Genomic DNA, 14,710 nt, shown 5'->3' on the forward strand with positions numbered 1-14,710 from the left:
AATTTTCCACCACAATTAGGAACTTTTGGGAATCTTTTCGCAATTGGTAATTTTTTATGAGTATTTTTGGAGGCTTCCATTTGAAATTTCCTATCTCTTGAACGAATCGAGTTTAATATCTACCAGTGGAAAGTTACTTACAGATAGGGAAAAGTCGCTTTGAAAAATACTGAAATTTTTATACCAATTTTCCACCATAATTAAGAGCGTTTGGGTTTTTTTGTCGAAATTGGACGATTTCGATGCGTATTTTTGTAGGCCTATGTTTAAAAATTCGTATCTCTTGTAATAATCGAGTTCGATACTGGTGGAGAACTGTTTTATATAGGAAAAAGTCGCTTTAAAGAAATCATAAAAGTTTCAATTTGCCACCTTCAGCAGGAACTTTTGAGGATTGTTTCGAAATTGATCAATTTTTAATTCGTTCTTTCAAAACTGGTCAATCAAATTTATGCATACTCATGGTTCAAAATTCGTATCTCCATAAGGGTTGCTCAACTAGAGAAAAGTCACTTTAAAAAGTCCTTAAATTTTCAATTTACCATCTTCTGCAAAACTTTTGAGGATTGTTTCGAATTTGATGAATATTTAAAAAATATTTTTGTCGGCTTTAATTTGTTGTAAATTAATAAAAAAATCGTATCTTTTGTTACGATCGAACTGGCTACTTGTAAAGAGCTGTTTTGGATAAAGAAAAGTCGGTTAAAAAATCCTGATATTTTTAATGGGCGTTTTTGAAGATTTATATCTGAAAAGTTAATCTCTTTAGCACCATCATCAGGAACTTTTGGGATTTTTTTTGATTAAAACTTGATATTCCCATTTTTGTCGGTAGTGTAGGATAATATTCACTCATTTGATTTAATACTTTTTCTATACCTGTTCAGCGTCCAATCTGATGACCTCAAATTTTCAAAAAAATTGTGTCACTTTCAAAAACGTCACATTTCGTAGTCAAAATTGCGGTAAAATAGGAAAAATGGACGAATTTATTGCAAATATTGTAAAAATCCTATCAAGTACCATAAACGTTCGTATAATATCCTTTCCTAGTTTCGCCATAGAATCCCTATTGGCTTCTGTAGTTTGTATTGTACATTGTTTGTTAATATTCGAAGTTAACACTTTGGTGCGTAGGACAAACGCCAAAGCCGCAGCCAGATTACGACTAAAACACCCAGTAAAAGGTAAGCCATTTGTCTACTTACATAAGAAAATTTTAAAATAAATAGGTTTATTTCCAAAGAGAAATCCGCTTTTAAATTTTACTTCAAATAGCTCAAGATGCGAATTCTTTTACAGAATGCATCGCAAATAAAAGATGTTTTTATTCATTTCGTACAAATCACGATATCAATAGAAGCGTCAGGAATACTTAAAGAAAAATCTGCTTTTTCTACTACTATCCACCATGTTTCAGAATCGGATAGTTACTCCTTGCACAGCATATTAACATTGCAAGCCACGCAGGTGTTTCATAAAAAACCCGAAGTTTTCCAAAGACCGCAAATATACAAGCCGACGAATTCGAAATTGCAAAGAAGATACAATCGCGAAAATAACTCCTGGCTGTTATCGAAGGGCGATTCTATATTGAGGCACACATTTTCAGATAGAGTAACAGCGAATGTATGAAAAAAATTGCGCTGGAGTATTGACTGTTCATACTTTCAGGTTGACCATTTACTATCGATATCCCCCAGTGAATACATACGTAGAGACAAGGAAAGGAAAAATCGCGAACAGGGGATTCAATCGTGCATTCAATCATTAACCACTCTACTAGAAAAGGCTTTGAACAGCGATGGCGGTGTAACCTTCCAATCCATGTCGAAAGAAGACATCAAGAAAAGCATAAACGCTTTAAGGGAAAACTTCGAAAGTGAACTAAACAGTAATAGTTTACTCGCAGACTTTCCACCGCCGAGTTTGCAAAGCATGATAGATTATAATGCCGCAAAGCGGGCTCTAAAAAGTTCCGTATACCCCGATCAACACATTCCTTCGATATATCGCTGTTCAAACATGAGTTTATCAAAAAGTAATCACGACACTAAAGTAACAAGGCACCAAGGCGGTGAAGACGCAAATCAACATTCCAATGAAAAAATCATCGCTGTAAAGTCCAGCCAGTCTCTTAGCGAACTTTTCCGAAAGCAATCCAGCGAATCTTTCGGAAGCGATAAAAGACAATCCAGAGGAATTTTAGTAAATTAACGAACATAATCTCCCAAATTACTCGTGACATGGTTTTTGGCGGTTTGTATTGTCCCAGTACCGTTTCAATGTATCAGAATAAATTTTCATATACGCAATATATTTTTAGTATCCCATATAGTTGAAATCAACTCAATTCTTTCAGTTGTTCACACGAAAAATAAACTTTAATTCAAATGTGGAAACATTGGCGACAAAGTTTAATGCATACACAAACCGTTTGGCTTTTAATCTGGCCACAACTCAAGATTATAGAAAATAAAACTGTGACAATTTAAATGGCGCCTGGCACCGACTGCAAGAAACTTTTCAATGTTCTGGTAAATGTACCGTCTATAATCATTGTGGTAATATGTATTATTTTTTATTATACAAGGAAACTTTACCACTTGCAAAACGACACAAGTTTACCTTAAGTACTCTATTCCACTGACTCAACAATAAAAAAATGTATAAATGTATAATGCAAAATTGCGCTTTAAGGAAACTATATATTACAAATAGGTTTGTTCATAACTTTCCTGGGTGTAAAATTGTTCTAGATTCTTAGTTTTAAGCACTTTAATCACCAATTCCACAATACGTACGTTTCAGTTATTTCAACCTTGATCAGTTCTGTGTTACTGTTAATGTATTTGTTTAATGTATGCAAAAAGTTATTTAAACATTGAGCGTCTAAATTAAGATTATGAGGCTAGAAACGTTCCTGGTGGAAGACAAATCTACAAAAATGCTTGTTGTCATTTTGTGAATTTCGAAAAAATCTCCAAAAGTTCTTGATAACAGAGGCAATTTGATTTTTTCAGGATTTTTTTGTGATTTTTCTATATCTAATGCAACCCGCCACAAGTAGCCACCTCGATTGTTCTTTTTACCAAAATCGTTCAAAAATATTCATTAAAAACTGACCAATTTCGAAACAATCCCCAAAAGTTCGTGCTAAAGATGGAAATTTGAAACTTTCAGGATTTTTCCCTATCTAAAGCAACTCTCCACCAGTATCCAACTCGATTCTTACAAGAGATTCTCCAACATTTTTTAATTACGGTTGGCAATTGATTGATTTTTTCTATTCAAGTGTCTAACTCGATTCATACTACAGATTATAAGCTTGAAATCTACAAAAACGCTCGTTGAAACGTGTCAATTTCGAAAAATTAAGTATATAACTCGAGTCGTAGAAGAAATACGAATTTTCAACCAGAAGCCTACAAAAAGTGTATAAAAAATTGGTCCAATTGCGAAAAAACGCTATTGTAAGAAATTGAAACTTTCCGGAGTTTCAAAAGCGTTTTTTCACTATTCAATGCGATTCAGAAGTATCGAAGAACTCAATTGATACTAGAGATTCGTATTTTCAACTTTATTTAAACCTACAAAAACGCTCGTTAAAAATTGTCAATTTCAAAAAATTCAAACTTTCAGGGTTTTTTTAAGCGACTTTTTCCTATCTGAAGTAGCTTTCCACAAGTATTAAACTTAAAAATATAAAAAAAAAAGAATTTTGAAACAGAAGCCTACAAAAATACTCATAAAAAATTACCATTTGCGAATAAATTCATAAGTTTCGAATTATGGTGGAAAATTGAAACTTTCGGAGGTTTCAAAAACGAGTTTTCTCTGTTCATTCCACGCCTTCACAAGTGCGCAACCCGTTTGGAACCAGATAAATGCATTTTCAAACATAAACCTGCAAAAGGCACCAAGTTGACCAAGTTGAAATAATTCTCAATTAATTCCTGATAATGGTAGAAGCTTGCTTATTTTGTGCTCTTACTCAGTGCCGTTCGCCTTAATGTCACTTGCCTATTCAATTTAGAAAAATAATTCCATAAAGATTTTGTTTTACAGAAAATTCGTTTTCCGAACGTATTTTCATTAAGGTAAAATAAAACACTAATAGAATTATTAATAAAATTATTATTAAAATAGAAACCGAATGGTTTGCAGTATTTAATGGGAGAAGCGGTAAAGATGAGAGAAAAACAAAAATTGTTAACGTAAACGTAAATACAGTATATTTTTGGATTAGAATTAGATCAAAACTTAAATAGGCATAGCAAAATTACAGCGGGATTTACATATTGAGTTTTAAAAATTTGCAAAAAATCCAGAATCGACTAAATACCCGTAAACGTTCAGTAGAATTAACGAGGAATGAGGATAACAAAAAACCATGGTTCAGTGTTCACAAAAATAATTATCAGATAAATAAAAAGGTACATGTAAAAAATACTTAAGTAAATTGACCAGCATAATCATTTAGAACAATGTAAAACCATTGCAAAAAACTTACATTAAAGCACTATATTAATGCATCTAAGATAAATCAAGAAAATTGGTAAAAACCGACGCCGGTTTTCTGCTTCTACCTGCATCAGCTGACAATTTCTTCAATTTAGATAATGTTATTTTTAATGGTCTTGATCTTTTCACGCCCATTGGAGTTGGAAAAATGTCCTCTTTACTGGATCCACCTAAACCGTCGTATGTTACACTGTTACTTTTCAGTTTGTTACTGCTAGTAGATTCCGAAAAAGACGGTTGCTTCGATTTAAAAATCGAGAACTGTAACAATTGATTAAGAATTTTTTTTGCGTTTTATTGAAATTTTGTTCACTTACCTTCGAGCTAGTGTCAGTGCCAAGCATTTTAGCCCGTTGGATTCCAAACATTCCCATGCTGGAAGCGGGAAGAGGTGAGTCGTCTGCTATATCTCCATGAGACGAATCGTTAATTTCGATCTAAAATTTATTATTAAATATTAAAATTTAACAGTAGCCATATAATATCTTAGTGGTTAACATTAGCTCAAAACCTACCACTGATTGTGATGCACCTGAACACGGTGGTGTAACACAGTCATCCAAATCTATAAAATCCTGACTGCTTCGGTTACACACAGGGGTTCGATGGAAATTCACTGGACTTTCCTTAATCAATCTTCTTATGCTATTATTAAATGATTCATTTACGGTGCCTTGGGTTGCTTTGGATGCCAATTGCGAAAACTTGTCTTTTAAAAATGCTACTTCTTTCTCGCTGTTGCGCTTCAGAGATTCAAATTGTTGCCTAAACGTAACAATCAGTATTCAGGAATCATATACGAAAATTTTCCCTTTCTATAACTGATAAATATAAAAATGAACGCACTTTTTCCCGTGAGATATTTTAAACGAGTACTTTCGAGTCTAGTTTTCTAAAGGAAAATTCATTAAGTTTCATATGCAATACTTACTTTATACTTTCATATTCACATCGCAGGTCTGCTTCTTGCCGTTTGATTCGGGTTAGTTCATTTTTAGACTTTCTCAGTTCAGTTTGTAGTAAGTTTTTTCTGCTATCAGAATCAAGCAAAGATCTGAAAAGAACAAAAAATCAATCCGAATTACTTATCTAATGTTCGACCACTGTAAACGTACTTTTTTAAAATCGAAGCTAAAAGGCCCAACGATTCAATGCTGTTTTCATTCCGAATAATGTCTTCAGCTTGTTGCCTTGTTCCACCAAGCGCGATTTGTATCTGATCTAAGGATTTCATTTCGTTTTTCAGTCGCACATTTTCTTCTCGTAATCGATCATAATTTTGAACTTGATCTTTGAAATATTTAATCTGTTCTTTCTGGGCGGCTATTATAGACTCGAAGCGTTTTTCTCCGTGTTCTAACTCTTTGGTATGATGTCTAGGAGGAAATATACACACAATTACAACTTGAGAATGGGACGACTTCAACAAAGCCCTTTAATGGAAAGCATTGATAAGTAGTAAGTCTGATAACTACGGAAAGCTAAAATATCAAAGTGAAACTGAATAGTTAACAGCAAATATCGGCGAAATCGTTAAAAACTGCAGTATTTTTCAAATAAGTTGCATTTCAATTGTGCAGCTATTTCTCGGTTTTACCAACTTTGCACCATTTGCGGTTCCCAATATCCCCATACTGGTTTTATGGACCAGCACCAAAAGCAAGCTATAATATTGCAAGTCTAATTGGATCATTCATGATTACCTCAACGATTTATTTTGCTTCATCGTTTCCTGATTTTTAACGGCAAGAGCCTTGATTTCTTGATCTTTGAGTTTCATAGTAAATTCTACACCGTCCAATTTATGCTGTAACAATGTGACATCAGCCTCCAAGCCCTGGGATGTAGCAACATTAACAAATAAACGAATAAGGTTTTTCGACGACACTTTGTTCCTACATTGTGGACATGTTTTAGAGCTGAAAAGCGAAAACCAATCCGTTGTTAAAAACATGTTATTCTTATGTTATACATACTGACTTTTCCATCCATTGCAGTAAACAGGTAAAGTGGAAAATGTGCCCACATTGTGTAGAATAAATATCTGCACTGGGAGCAAAGAGATCACTGCAAATTACGCAGGTTATATGCATTATTTGCCGATTTCAGTCACATTTAATTCAGGTATTTTAATTCTACCGGTGACCGGCCGGCTCTTATTTGGAAAAGTCTACCGATGTATTTATCTTTCAATCTGTGTTATTTTATAAATCACAAATAAGCTAGTTTAACACAAGAAAATAGAAACTTGTAACTAACAGTCATCCAGACAAACAAAATATAACCTAGAAGTGACCTAGAATAACCGAAAATCAAAATCAAAGGGGGAGTTTTTGCGCTGTAGACAACCGTTTTAAGCCCCCGAGTAGATTTTTCAATAAATAACAAACGCAAATAACGGAGTACAAAAAATGTAAATTCACAGTTTCTATAACTTTAAACTGTTATAAAGTTTCAATTTTTTGTGGTGTGTCGATTTACACATCTTTGATAATATGTATCCCGATTTTAAAGGTTCTCCAAACAAAGGCATCGTGATAATTTTCCACATTTTAAGTTTTGAAGAGCACAATTTAACAACTAACCAAAAATTTGCGATAACGCTCACACGATGGTCAACAAATATTAGTCTGAATGCATCGTGCCACTTTTTCTACTTTAAAATATTCTCGTACTTTCCACGTAAACCTCATACCTATTTAAAAAGAATGCCAGCAATTTTGAGTGACCCTGTATGTAAAGTGCTACCACTATACTTCATTCCCTTAATATACCCGTGACGTAGGCGTCACCTCATATTAGGTCCCATGGTGTAATGGTTAGCACTCTGGACTCTGAATCCAGCGATCCGAGTTCAAATCTCGGTGGGACCTTAGCTTTTTTACTTTTTTAGCTTATGTAAATCAAATTTAACGTACCCCTCAAATCTTGAATGAGTCCAAAACATTGAAAATTTTTTGTTCGTCGTTTTACACCAATATTTAGAAAGGAAATATTGCATTTATCGCAAGAATATTTTGGAAAAGGCTATTTATTTCTTTATTTACTTACTACTACTTACTTTTTCTTACGTTGAACTTTATTTTATTCACTTTAATTTTGATAGAAAAGCGCGGTTGGGTAGGGCTTTGGCCTTGCCGATGCTTCTGGATGTTTCTGAAAAATAAATTTCTAACATTCGAGGATTGCAAATATTCCAGCAGTCCTAATAAAAGGCTTTCGATATAGCTAGTTTTCATTAGGAATTTCTAAGCTCTAAAAAGATTGCCTACATTTTAGTAGACTATTTTTCAATAATTAGGTCTAGGTATCTAGAAATTTTTGATAAGATTGAGAATAAGACTGAAGCAAAAAATGAAATCTTAAAAAACGTTTACCTCAAAAACGGCAGACTGTATCCTAATAGTCCAAAAAACCTGTTAAATAAAGCTTTCGACCCCATCTTTTTCTCTTCATGCATCAAGCAAAGTTTCTAACGTACAAAAAAGTTCAATTTTTGTTGAATTATTGGATATAATATAGAACATTTTTAATTATCTCGGAATCAGTGATCAATATCTTAAAAATGATTAGGAACCTTTTAAAAGAGCATTTTAAGAGCTGCCAGTTAGAAGCAAAAATGCGTTTTTTACGTTTGTCCATGTTTAATGTTATATCTCCCAAAAAGTTCTGTAAATCAGATTAATCTTAATATTAAGAAGAAGATTATATAATGTGAGTGATTCAAAAAGTGTATTTCCCTCATTGAGTCTGATAAGAAATCCCTCACTGTAATAAAAAATAAAAGTATTCTTGAGTCATGCTATCAGCATCGAAAAGAAAACTTCCTAGAAACTTGGCATCGCTATTCGTGTATGTGGTTGTGTATTAACCAGGATATAGGAATAGGAAACTAAAATAGTCAGCAAATCAGTTTATAAGCTTATTAAAACATACACACATTTTACATTGCCCGGCAAGTTGAAATACTAAGTGGCTTCTGTGGTTTCCTAATAGCATTGGAATCGACAGCATGCTTTTTCAAATATTGAACCAAGGGCTTGTACACGTATTGATAAGCATGCTTTCCAAAAATAAAGTCTACATGACCAAAAGTATCACTGGGAACCAAGTACATGCCTGCCAGGTTCGTCAAATTCTTAGACAGGCTTTCCACATCCACATAACTAGTCATTATATCATTTTTTGCATAAACCAAATATACCGGTAGCTTGATGTTCTCTAATTTATACAATGGAGGTGTTGTTGTGCCGTATTTTTCCAAGTTTCCTGTAGGCCCGTAATCATACTGTTGAAAATTGCCTTTGTTTCGAATCTCTTGAGCATAGTGCAGCAGTGTCTTGGTCGAGGCCCCAGCTGGATCATGGCTACTTATTTTCGGCAACGTCGTTATATCAAACTCATCTTTATTGAATCCGGCGAGCACAAAAAGCAAATTCTGACAAATCTCTTTACCGTAGCTGATTTCACACTCGTACGATAAAAATTTCATTAGTTTGTTGGATGGGGCCAGATCTTTGATTCCGAGGTGCCGTGAAATCCAGGCAATATCATCCGTGAAAGGAGCCAAGTATTTAATGGGGCTCCGTAAGTGTGTCATGAAAGCCGTCGGGGCCAGACTCACTATCAGCTTGAGGTTTTCAGCTACTTCGGGTAAAGTGGAGGCCAGGACGAAGGATATGGTTGTGCCCATTGAGTGGCCAATGTAGATTATCTCTCCATATTTTCCTAAAATGTAATCACTTTTACGTGAGGAGTGATAGTATGTGTCTTTTTAATACTCTGTATATGGCAAAGTTGTATAGGAAAAGTTTTGTGTCATGAGGCCTCATGTTCGTAAGGCACCTTCAGAACGCGCAAAACCGCAATGAACCTTCTCCAGAAATGCCGTTATCAGCGAACAGATGTTGCCTCATGCTTTATCCATTATAAAAATTTATATCAAAATCAATAGAGAGCCAACAGAACTACAATATATTTGCGGATGATACAGTTATCCAAGCGAACAAAATCCAGGATTTTTAGTTGCTCATTGCGGTGCAATTGAAGAACGACAATTTAAAATGATATTGCCATCAAATTATAAAGCAAAACACGTTTCCAGATACAACGACCTAAATGTATTACCAGTGGATGTGCTGATATGACATAGAATAGTCGGCAAGTCTTGGATGGCCATTTCGTGCCAACTAAAGTTCCAAAATTGGGCACTGTCGACTGGTAGCGAAACATGTGCTCTGGAGTACGTATTGCCTCTAACGTTGCCTAGCCAGACATCATATCCATTATCCGCTAGGTAGAAGGCTGAAATGGAGTTTTTGAATGTTGCATTAGTGGGAATTGAATATAATTTCAACGGCCAAAGTTTCGCAGATTTCTGTTGCATGATAATAGGAAACCTGAAGGTTTCTTCATATTTTTGCTCTAATCTGAAACTTGCATTAACATAAGTTTACATTTTCTGTGCATTTAGTGTGCATGATGCTCATTGACCAAAAATACTGAATTCCTAATATATAAAATCGGATGACTTTAACTACTAAGAGGGTTTAAATTCGACTCGCCGCTTATTAAATTTTCCCCTTATAATATTTTTTTAAGCTAAAAGTTGGTACTTCCTTGATTTTCTGCATCTCAGAACCAAATAGGCACAGATACTATTTAATCAGCAAACGTAATTTCAAATAATCTAAGTCATAAAAAGTCCCAAAACAAATAATAAAATGAGATATCCACAATTTAAAAGTAACATTTAAATTAAAAATTGAAAAACTTGTTTAAATTTAACAAATAGTAACCTTTTTAAGTAACCTTTTTGACTATGAAGCAATAATCCTAGATGAATGAATAAATAAAAACAGTTCTGAACCCTAAATATTATATTGCAGTCAAGACTAAATTATAACTTTATATTTGATGTATTTTAGCGCTTTGAAGAAAAATAACTAAGTAGCAAGACTCAAAACTGTTCATCTTCATTCAAGAGCAAATAATTTAATTCAAACTTTTAAGCTTAATTTCATTGGTGAACAAGAAAGTAGGTACTTAATATTGAATTGATTGGAATAGAAAACCGACTACTGACCAAACATTGAAGGCCTGCAGAATGTACATTTTTATTTTTGGCTAAAATTTTAAATTATTTTAGCTGATTAAAGTGTATGTGCTTATTTTATGCTCAAATGCAAAGACTATCAATGTTCACAATCGTCAAATACCAAGAACCTATAAATAACATATAAAAACTTTAAATCATCCAAAAGGACGACAGTTTAAAGAAACTAAAACCGTTCTAAGTAGCTCCTATCGAAAGTAAATCATAATTTAAAATTATTATGAAGCAAAAAATCTACTTTATTATAAAACAATAGAAATCTGAACTTCTCAAAAAACATTTTTATGTGATTTACTAGTGACCGTGATGGCAATTGGTAAAAAATGCCTATTTAGGTTCTTGGGTTTATCGGTCAATAGATAGTGGCAGAAAACAAAATCAGTATTTTTTGTGGCAAAGTTTCGGCTATAGTTAAACCATTTTTACTTGGCTTAAATACCCATAATTTACATATACTCATTTTAGGCATCTTTCTCCATAATTTAAAATATTTATTGAACATGAGATTGTTTTCGATTACTTTTGTATAAGTTTATGTGTTTAAGGTCCAATATAATTAATATAATAAGTTTAATATCCAAATATATTTACCTAGAGTTGTATTTCCATTCAAAACCCAATCAGCACTACTCCCCAACAGTCCATGTTGTAAGTAAGCCGGCTGAGCCCCTTTAGGTCCAGGAATCCGGTGCAATTTCAGCAAGTACCCATCTTTACCTTCAACTACGTGCGTTTCTGAAGCGTATCCGTGTCTTCGAATGATCTGGGGCACATCCAGGTCTATGTCAGGATCGAATTGCCAATCGACCCCGTTTTGTTCGAAGTAAATTGGTTTTTCTGCCCGACTTTTAACGTTGTATTCTATTCGAGCAAATGTAAAACTAACCATCCACAGCACTACAATGGCGATAAATTCCATATTTATTTGCAGCAATATACTGGGGCTGATGTCTGCTGGTCAAGGAAAGACTGCAATTTGCTTTCGCCGGTCAGTATTCAGTATAAGCATCGATCGCGCACTTCAGTTAACTGGCCTATGTTATTCTATTATTAGTCGTTATTTATTTTAATCATCAATCAATTTATTTGCCACACATTTGTTGCTCCCTGCTTACTTTAAAATTATACATGGTGCTTCCTAATATCAAGTACATACGTACATACGGAAAAAGGTCATTATATCATCACTTAACATATTTCATGACTAAAGTTCATATAAACGAAGTCAAATCTGATGAAAGTGTTATGGTCATGTCCGCTTTTCTCCTCCAAGGGCGCAAAATTGATTGTCCCACTTGCTTAGAAACTATTTGGTGTCTTGTGGTTTTTTGGTATCTGCAACCAGTTTTTGTAATAAAAGTATTTTATGTAATGAAAGTTCGTTAAATAAAAGTAACATTTTAAAAATTCTCTACTTGGGTGTGTTTTTATTATTACTTATTTAAGTACTTACTAAAAGTTCATTTTTAGTTTTACAATTAAATCATAAATGTGCCCTTATCCCGAAGATTTAAACTTCAGGGTGTAAAAGTGTTTCAAATCTTCGTCGATGATGGTTGAGAACCTCTAATAAGAAAATTTAGTATCATATTTTGGCAAAATGAGTGATTTTTATTTTTTTTTCCTCGGTAACGGCTCAATGTAAAATAATACAACATACAAAAAATTGTCTGGACAAAACGCAAATTTAGGAAGATGAAACATAAAAGCGGACATGACCTAAGCTGAATCTGGCAACTGTTCAATGATGAAAATCCTAGAGCGTAAACTATGTTCCAAAAGGATGTAAAAATCGTGCAAAACTTTTAAAAGTTCTCCTTGTCCACGCTGTCGCGCATCAGATTCTTAGAAATTAGTAAACAAGGCACCTTGCACTTCACACAGTCACATGTTAATTCCGATTAGAAGATTTGAGAAAATTAACAAATTTTGATTTCAGCGTCAATATTTCAAGACAAAGTTCAACAAAATGCCGATTAAAAATATATACAAGTATTGATGATTAATAAACTAATTGGAGTGTAACAGCAACAAATTACGCTGATTCACGAGTTGAGTATGATGTTTATTATAACGCGCAAATGAAGAAAATAGGAAACAGGAATGAGTCATATTCCTAATTTTTTAAGGTTTTTAATTTCCGGGACATGCATATAATTTATAATAATGAAAAAAATATTAAGAGCATTTAAAAAAAGTTAAATTTGCTATATCACTTGTCCTATGTCCGACTTCGGAAACGTTTCATTGAAAAGTTGCGCTGAAACGTTTCAAGGAAATGATGCTAAAACGTTGCAAATAAATATTTTGTAACATTATACAGAGTGTATCTTTGAAGAGTGCACATTTTTTAACTGATGATACTTTTTGGCCCTAGAAGCAGGACTGTTAAGGTCATTTTTTCTTTTGACCAAAAACTATCGCTGGACTATTACGTATTGCTGCGGACTATTGTTCCGAACTGTTCGATAACCGGCGTCTTTTACTAATTAAGTTTGATGAGAAATTCGTAATGTCTAGAGAAATAGCAACGCAAAGAAGCAAACGCTTGAAAAGAAGTATAAAACAGTTTGAAAAATAATTTGTTTAATTCTCAATGGAAAAATTAAGAGCGGAGAGTTAATAATGATTTCTTGTACATTTTTATTTATACTTCAAAAGCGATATAATATTCATTAGTGTATTTTCAACAGATTCGTTCAGTACCCAGACTTTTTCAAAAAATTTTCAGAAAAAATATCAAACTTTAAAGTGTTATCGAAGTTCGAGTCGATATCCTGGAAACCGTTTGAAAGATTTGAATAATCATCAGAATTACTTCGGTAAAGCGATACAGATTATTCAGAAATATCTTTAGAACCCTTTTTTGTCCAATTTTTCCATGCCCCCCCCCCCCTCTATTTTTCTAATTTCATAGACAACAAAACACTGAACTTCTAGTACTTGACCCCCCTTAACTCTAAAGCTGGATCCGCCCCTGGATGAGTTTGCACGATTAGCTGTGATTAACACGAGAGTCTTCTGCTTTTCCCAAGTAGTTTTTATCGTTTTTTAACGAAAGTGTACATACTTATATTGATTAGCAATTTAATAATTTGATATTTTGAAACCAACTTCAAAGGCAATAGTACTAGGACATTATATGTATGTATAAATCATGAAAACGAGGTGATATACTTCACTTTATCCCCATTATTTATATTCATGCGCTTCACATGAAACCATAGAACAAGATTGAAAGGAGGAACCATAGAACAAGAAATGAATGCATTAAACTTACTAACTTTGACTTGCATAGAAGTTTGTATTTTGTACTGTTTTGTATTCAAACACTTTTGTGGTTGTCGTGGATACTACCACAAAATATCCCCCCTAGGTTCTGTGGATACTACGTGTCATTGTGACGTACAGTGGAGGGAAATGTGCAGTTTAGCCGACAAGAAAAAAATATTAATTTAAAATTATTTTCAATTGCAATACCAGAAAGGTAATTATTTTGTTCAATTTATTAACGCGCTAATCTTTGAAAATATAGTTCTTGTTAACGAGTTTTAAAATAAAGGAGTTGCACGACAAAACTTTTAAAAGTAATTTGTAGCAAGTACTACATTTTAATCCACTGCGCACTAGGGAATAATATCGAATAATTGGGATTCAACGATCATTACATTTACCACTAGACCCATTCATAAGGAGAGCATTATTGAACAGTCCATGGATGAAGACAAGGAACAGTCTTGGCTGTGAGTCTTGGCTGCGAGCCTTGGATAAATATTACATCATGTTGTTGATCAACAAACAAAAACAATGCGTAACCATGGTTGCCAACATTCCAGCAAAGTTAGGCAAACACATGTTTCTTTTCAAGTTCACATCTTCATTTTCAGATTACAGGTTCCATATTACTGAAAAGTAATGTGTAAATATTAGTCTGCATCTGTAAATCTGTTAACGTATCACAGTGCCATATTCAAACTCCGGTTCTTGAAAACGATCAGTCGATTCCAAACATTAAATTTCCAAGATTTGGCAACATACAAAATCCCAGTCGTGTCATGTCCGCCATAGACA

General features: G+C 33.7%; 3 protein-coding genes and 1 non-coding gene across 7 annotated transcripts; 2 read left to right on the top strand and 2 right to left on the bottom strand.

Moving 5' to 3' along the window:
• The first annotated feature begins 921 nt into the window (after positions 1-921).
• On the top strand, positions 922-2,315 carry LOC109545035. The gene is made up of 3 exons (XM_019915514.2): positions 922-1,187; positions 1,421-1,617; positions 1,675-2,315. The coding sequence occupies exons 1-3, from the start codon at positions 980-982 to the stop codon at positions 2,215-2,217; spliced, it is 948 nt and encodes a 315-aa protein (XP_019771073.1). The 5' UTR covers positions 922-979; the 3' UTR covers positions 2,218-2,315.
• Positions 2,316-4,209: 1,894 nt separating this feature from the next.
• LOC109545003 (E3 ubiquitin-protein ligase TRAIP) lies at positions 4,210-7,567 on the bottom strand. Its single transcript, XM_019915472.2, has 7 exons — positions 6,505-7,567; positions 6,228-6,443; positions 5,640-5,900; positions 5,456-5,578; positions 5,040-5,289; positions 4,842-4,961; positions 4,210-4,785 (listed from the first exon to the last, which is right to left on the bottom strand). Exons 1-7 carry the CDS (start codon positions 6,615-6,617, stop codon positions 4,537-4,539), a joined length of 1,332 nt encoding a protein of 443 aa, XP_019771031.2. The 5' UTR covers positions 6,618-7,567; the 3' UTR covers positions 4,210-4,536.
• Positions 7,326-7,397, top strand: Trnaq-cug. The gene has a single exon. It is a non-coding gene; the product is annotated as a tRNA-Gln (tRNA).
• Positions 7,568-8,424: 857 nt separating the features above from the next.
• Positions 8,425-14,008, bottom strand: LOC109545004 (lipase 3). 4 transcript variants are annotated; one of them, XM_048667756.1, is made up of 4 exons: positions 13,924-14,008; positions 11,231-11,974; positions 9,652-9,828; positions 8,425-9,252 (listed from the first exon to the last, which is right to left on the bottom strand). In XM_048667756.1, exons 2-4 carry the CDS (start codon positions 11,556-11,558, stop codon positions 8,468-8,470), a joined length of 1,290 nt encoding a protein of 429 aa, XP_048523713.1. In that variant the 5' UTR covers positions 11,559-11,974; positions 13,924-14,008; the 3' UTR covers positions 8,425-8,467. The 4 variants fall into 4 exon arrangements, with proteins under 4 accessions (XP_048523713.1, XP_048523714.1, XP_048523711.1 ...); XM_048667757.1 differs by having other exon boundaries at positions 13,920-14,001; XM_048667754.1 differs by lacking the exon at positions 13,924-14,008 and adding an exon at positions 12,093-12,645.
• Between the last annotated feature and the right edge of the window lie 702 nt (positions 14,009-14,710).

This window comes from Dendroctonus ponderosae, unplaced genomic scaffold (genome assembly GCF_020466585.1).
Source record: "Dendroctonus ponderosae isolate FM_Combo_2020 unplaced genomic scaffold, Dpon_F_20191213v2 Dpon_F_20191213_6, whole genome shotgun sequence".
NCBI lineage: Eukaryota > Metazoa > Arthropoda > Insecta > Coleoptera > Curculionidae > Dendroctonus > Dendroctonus ponderosae.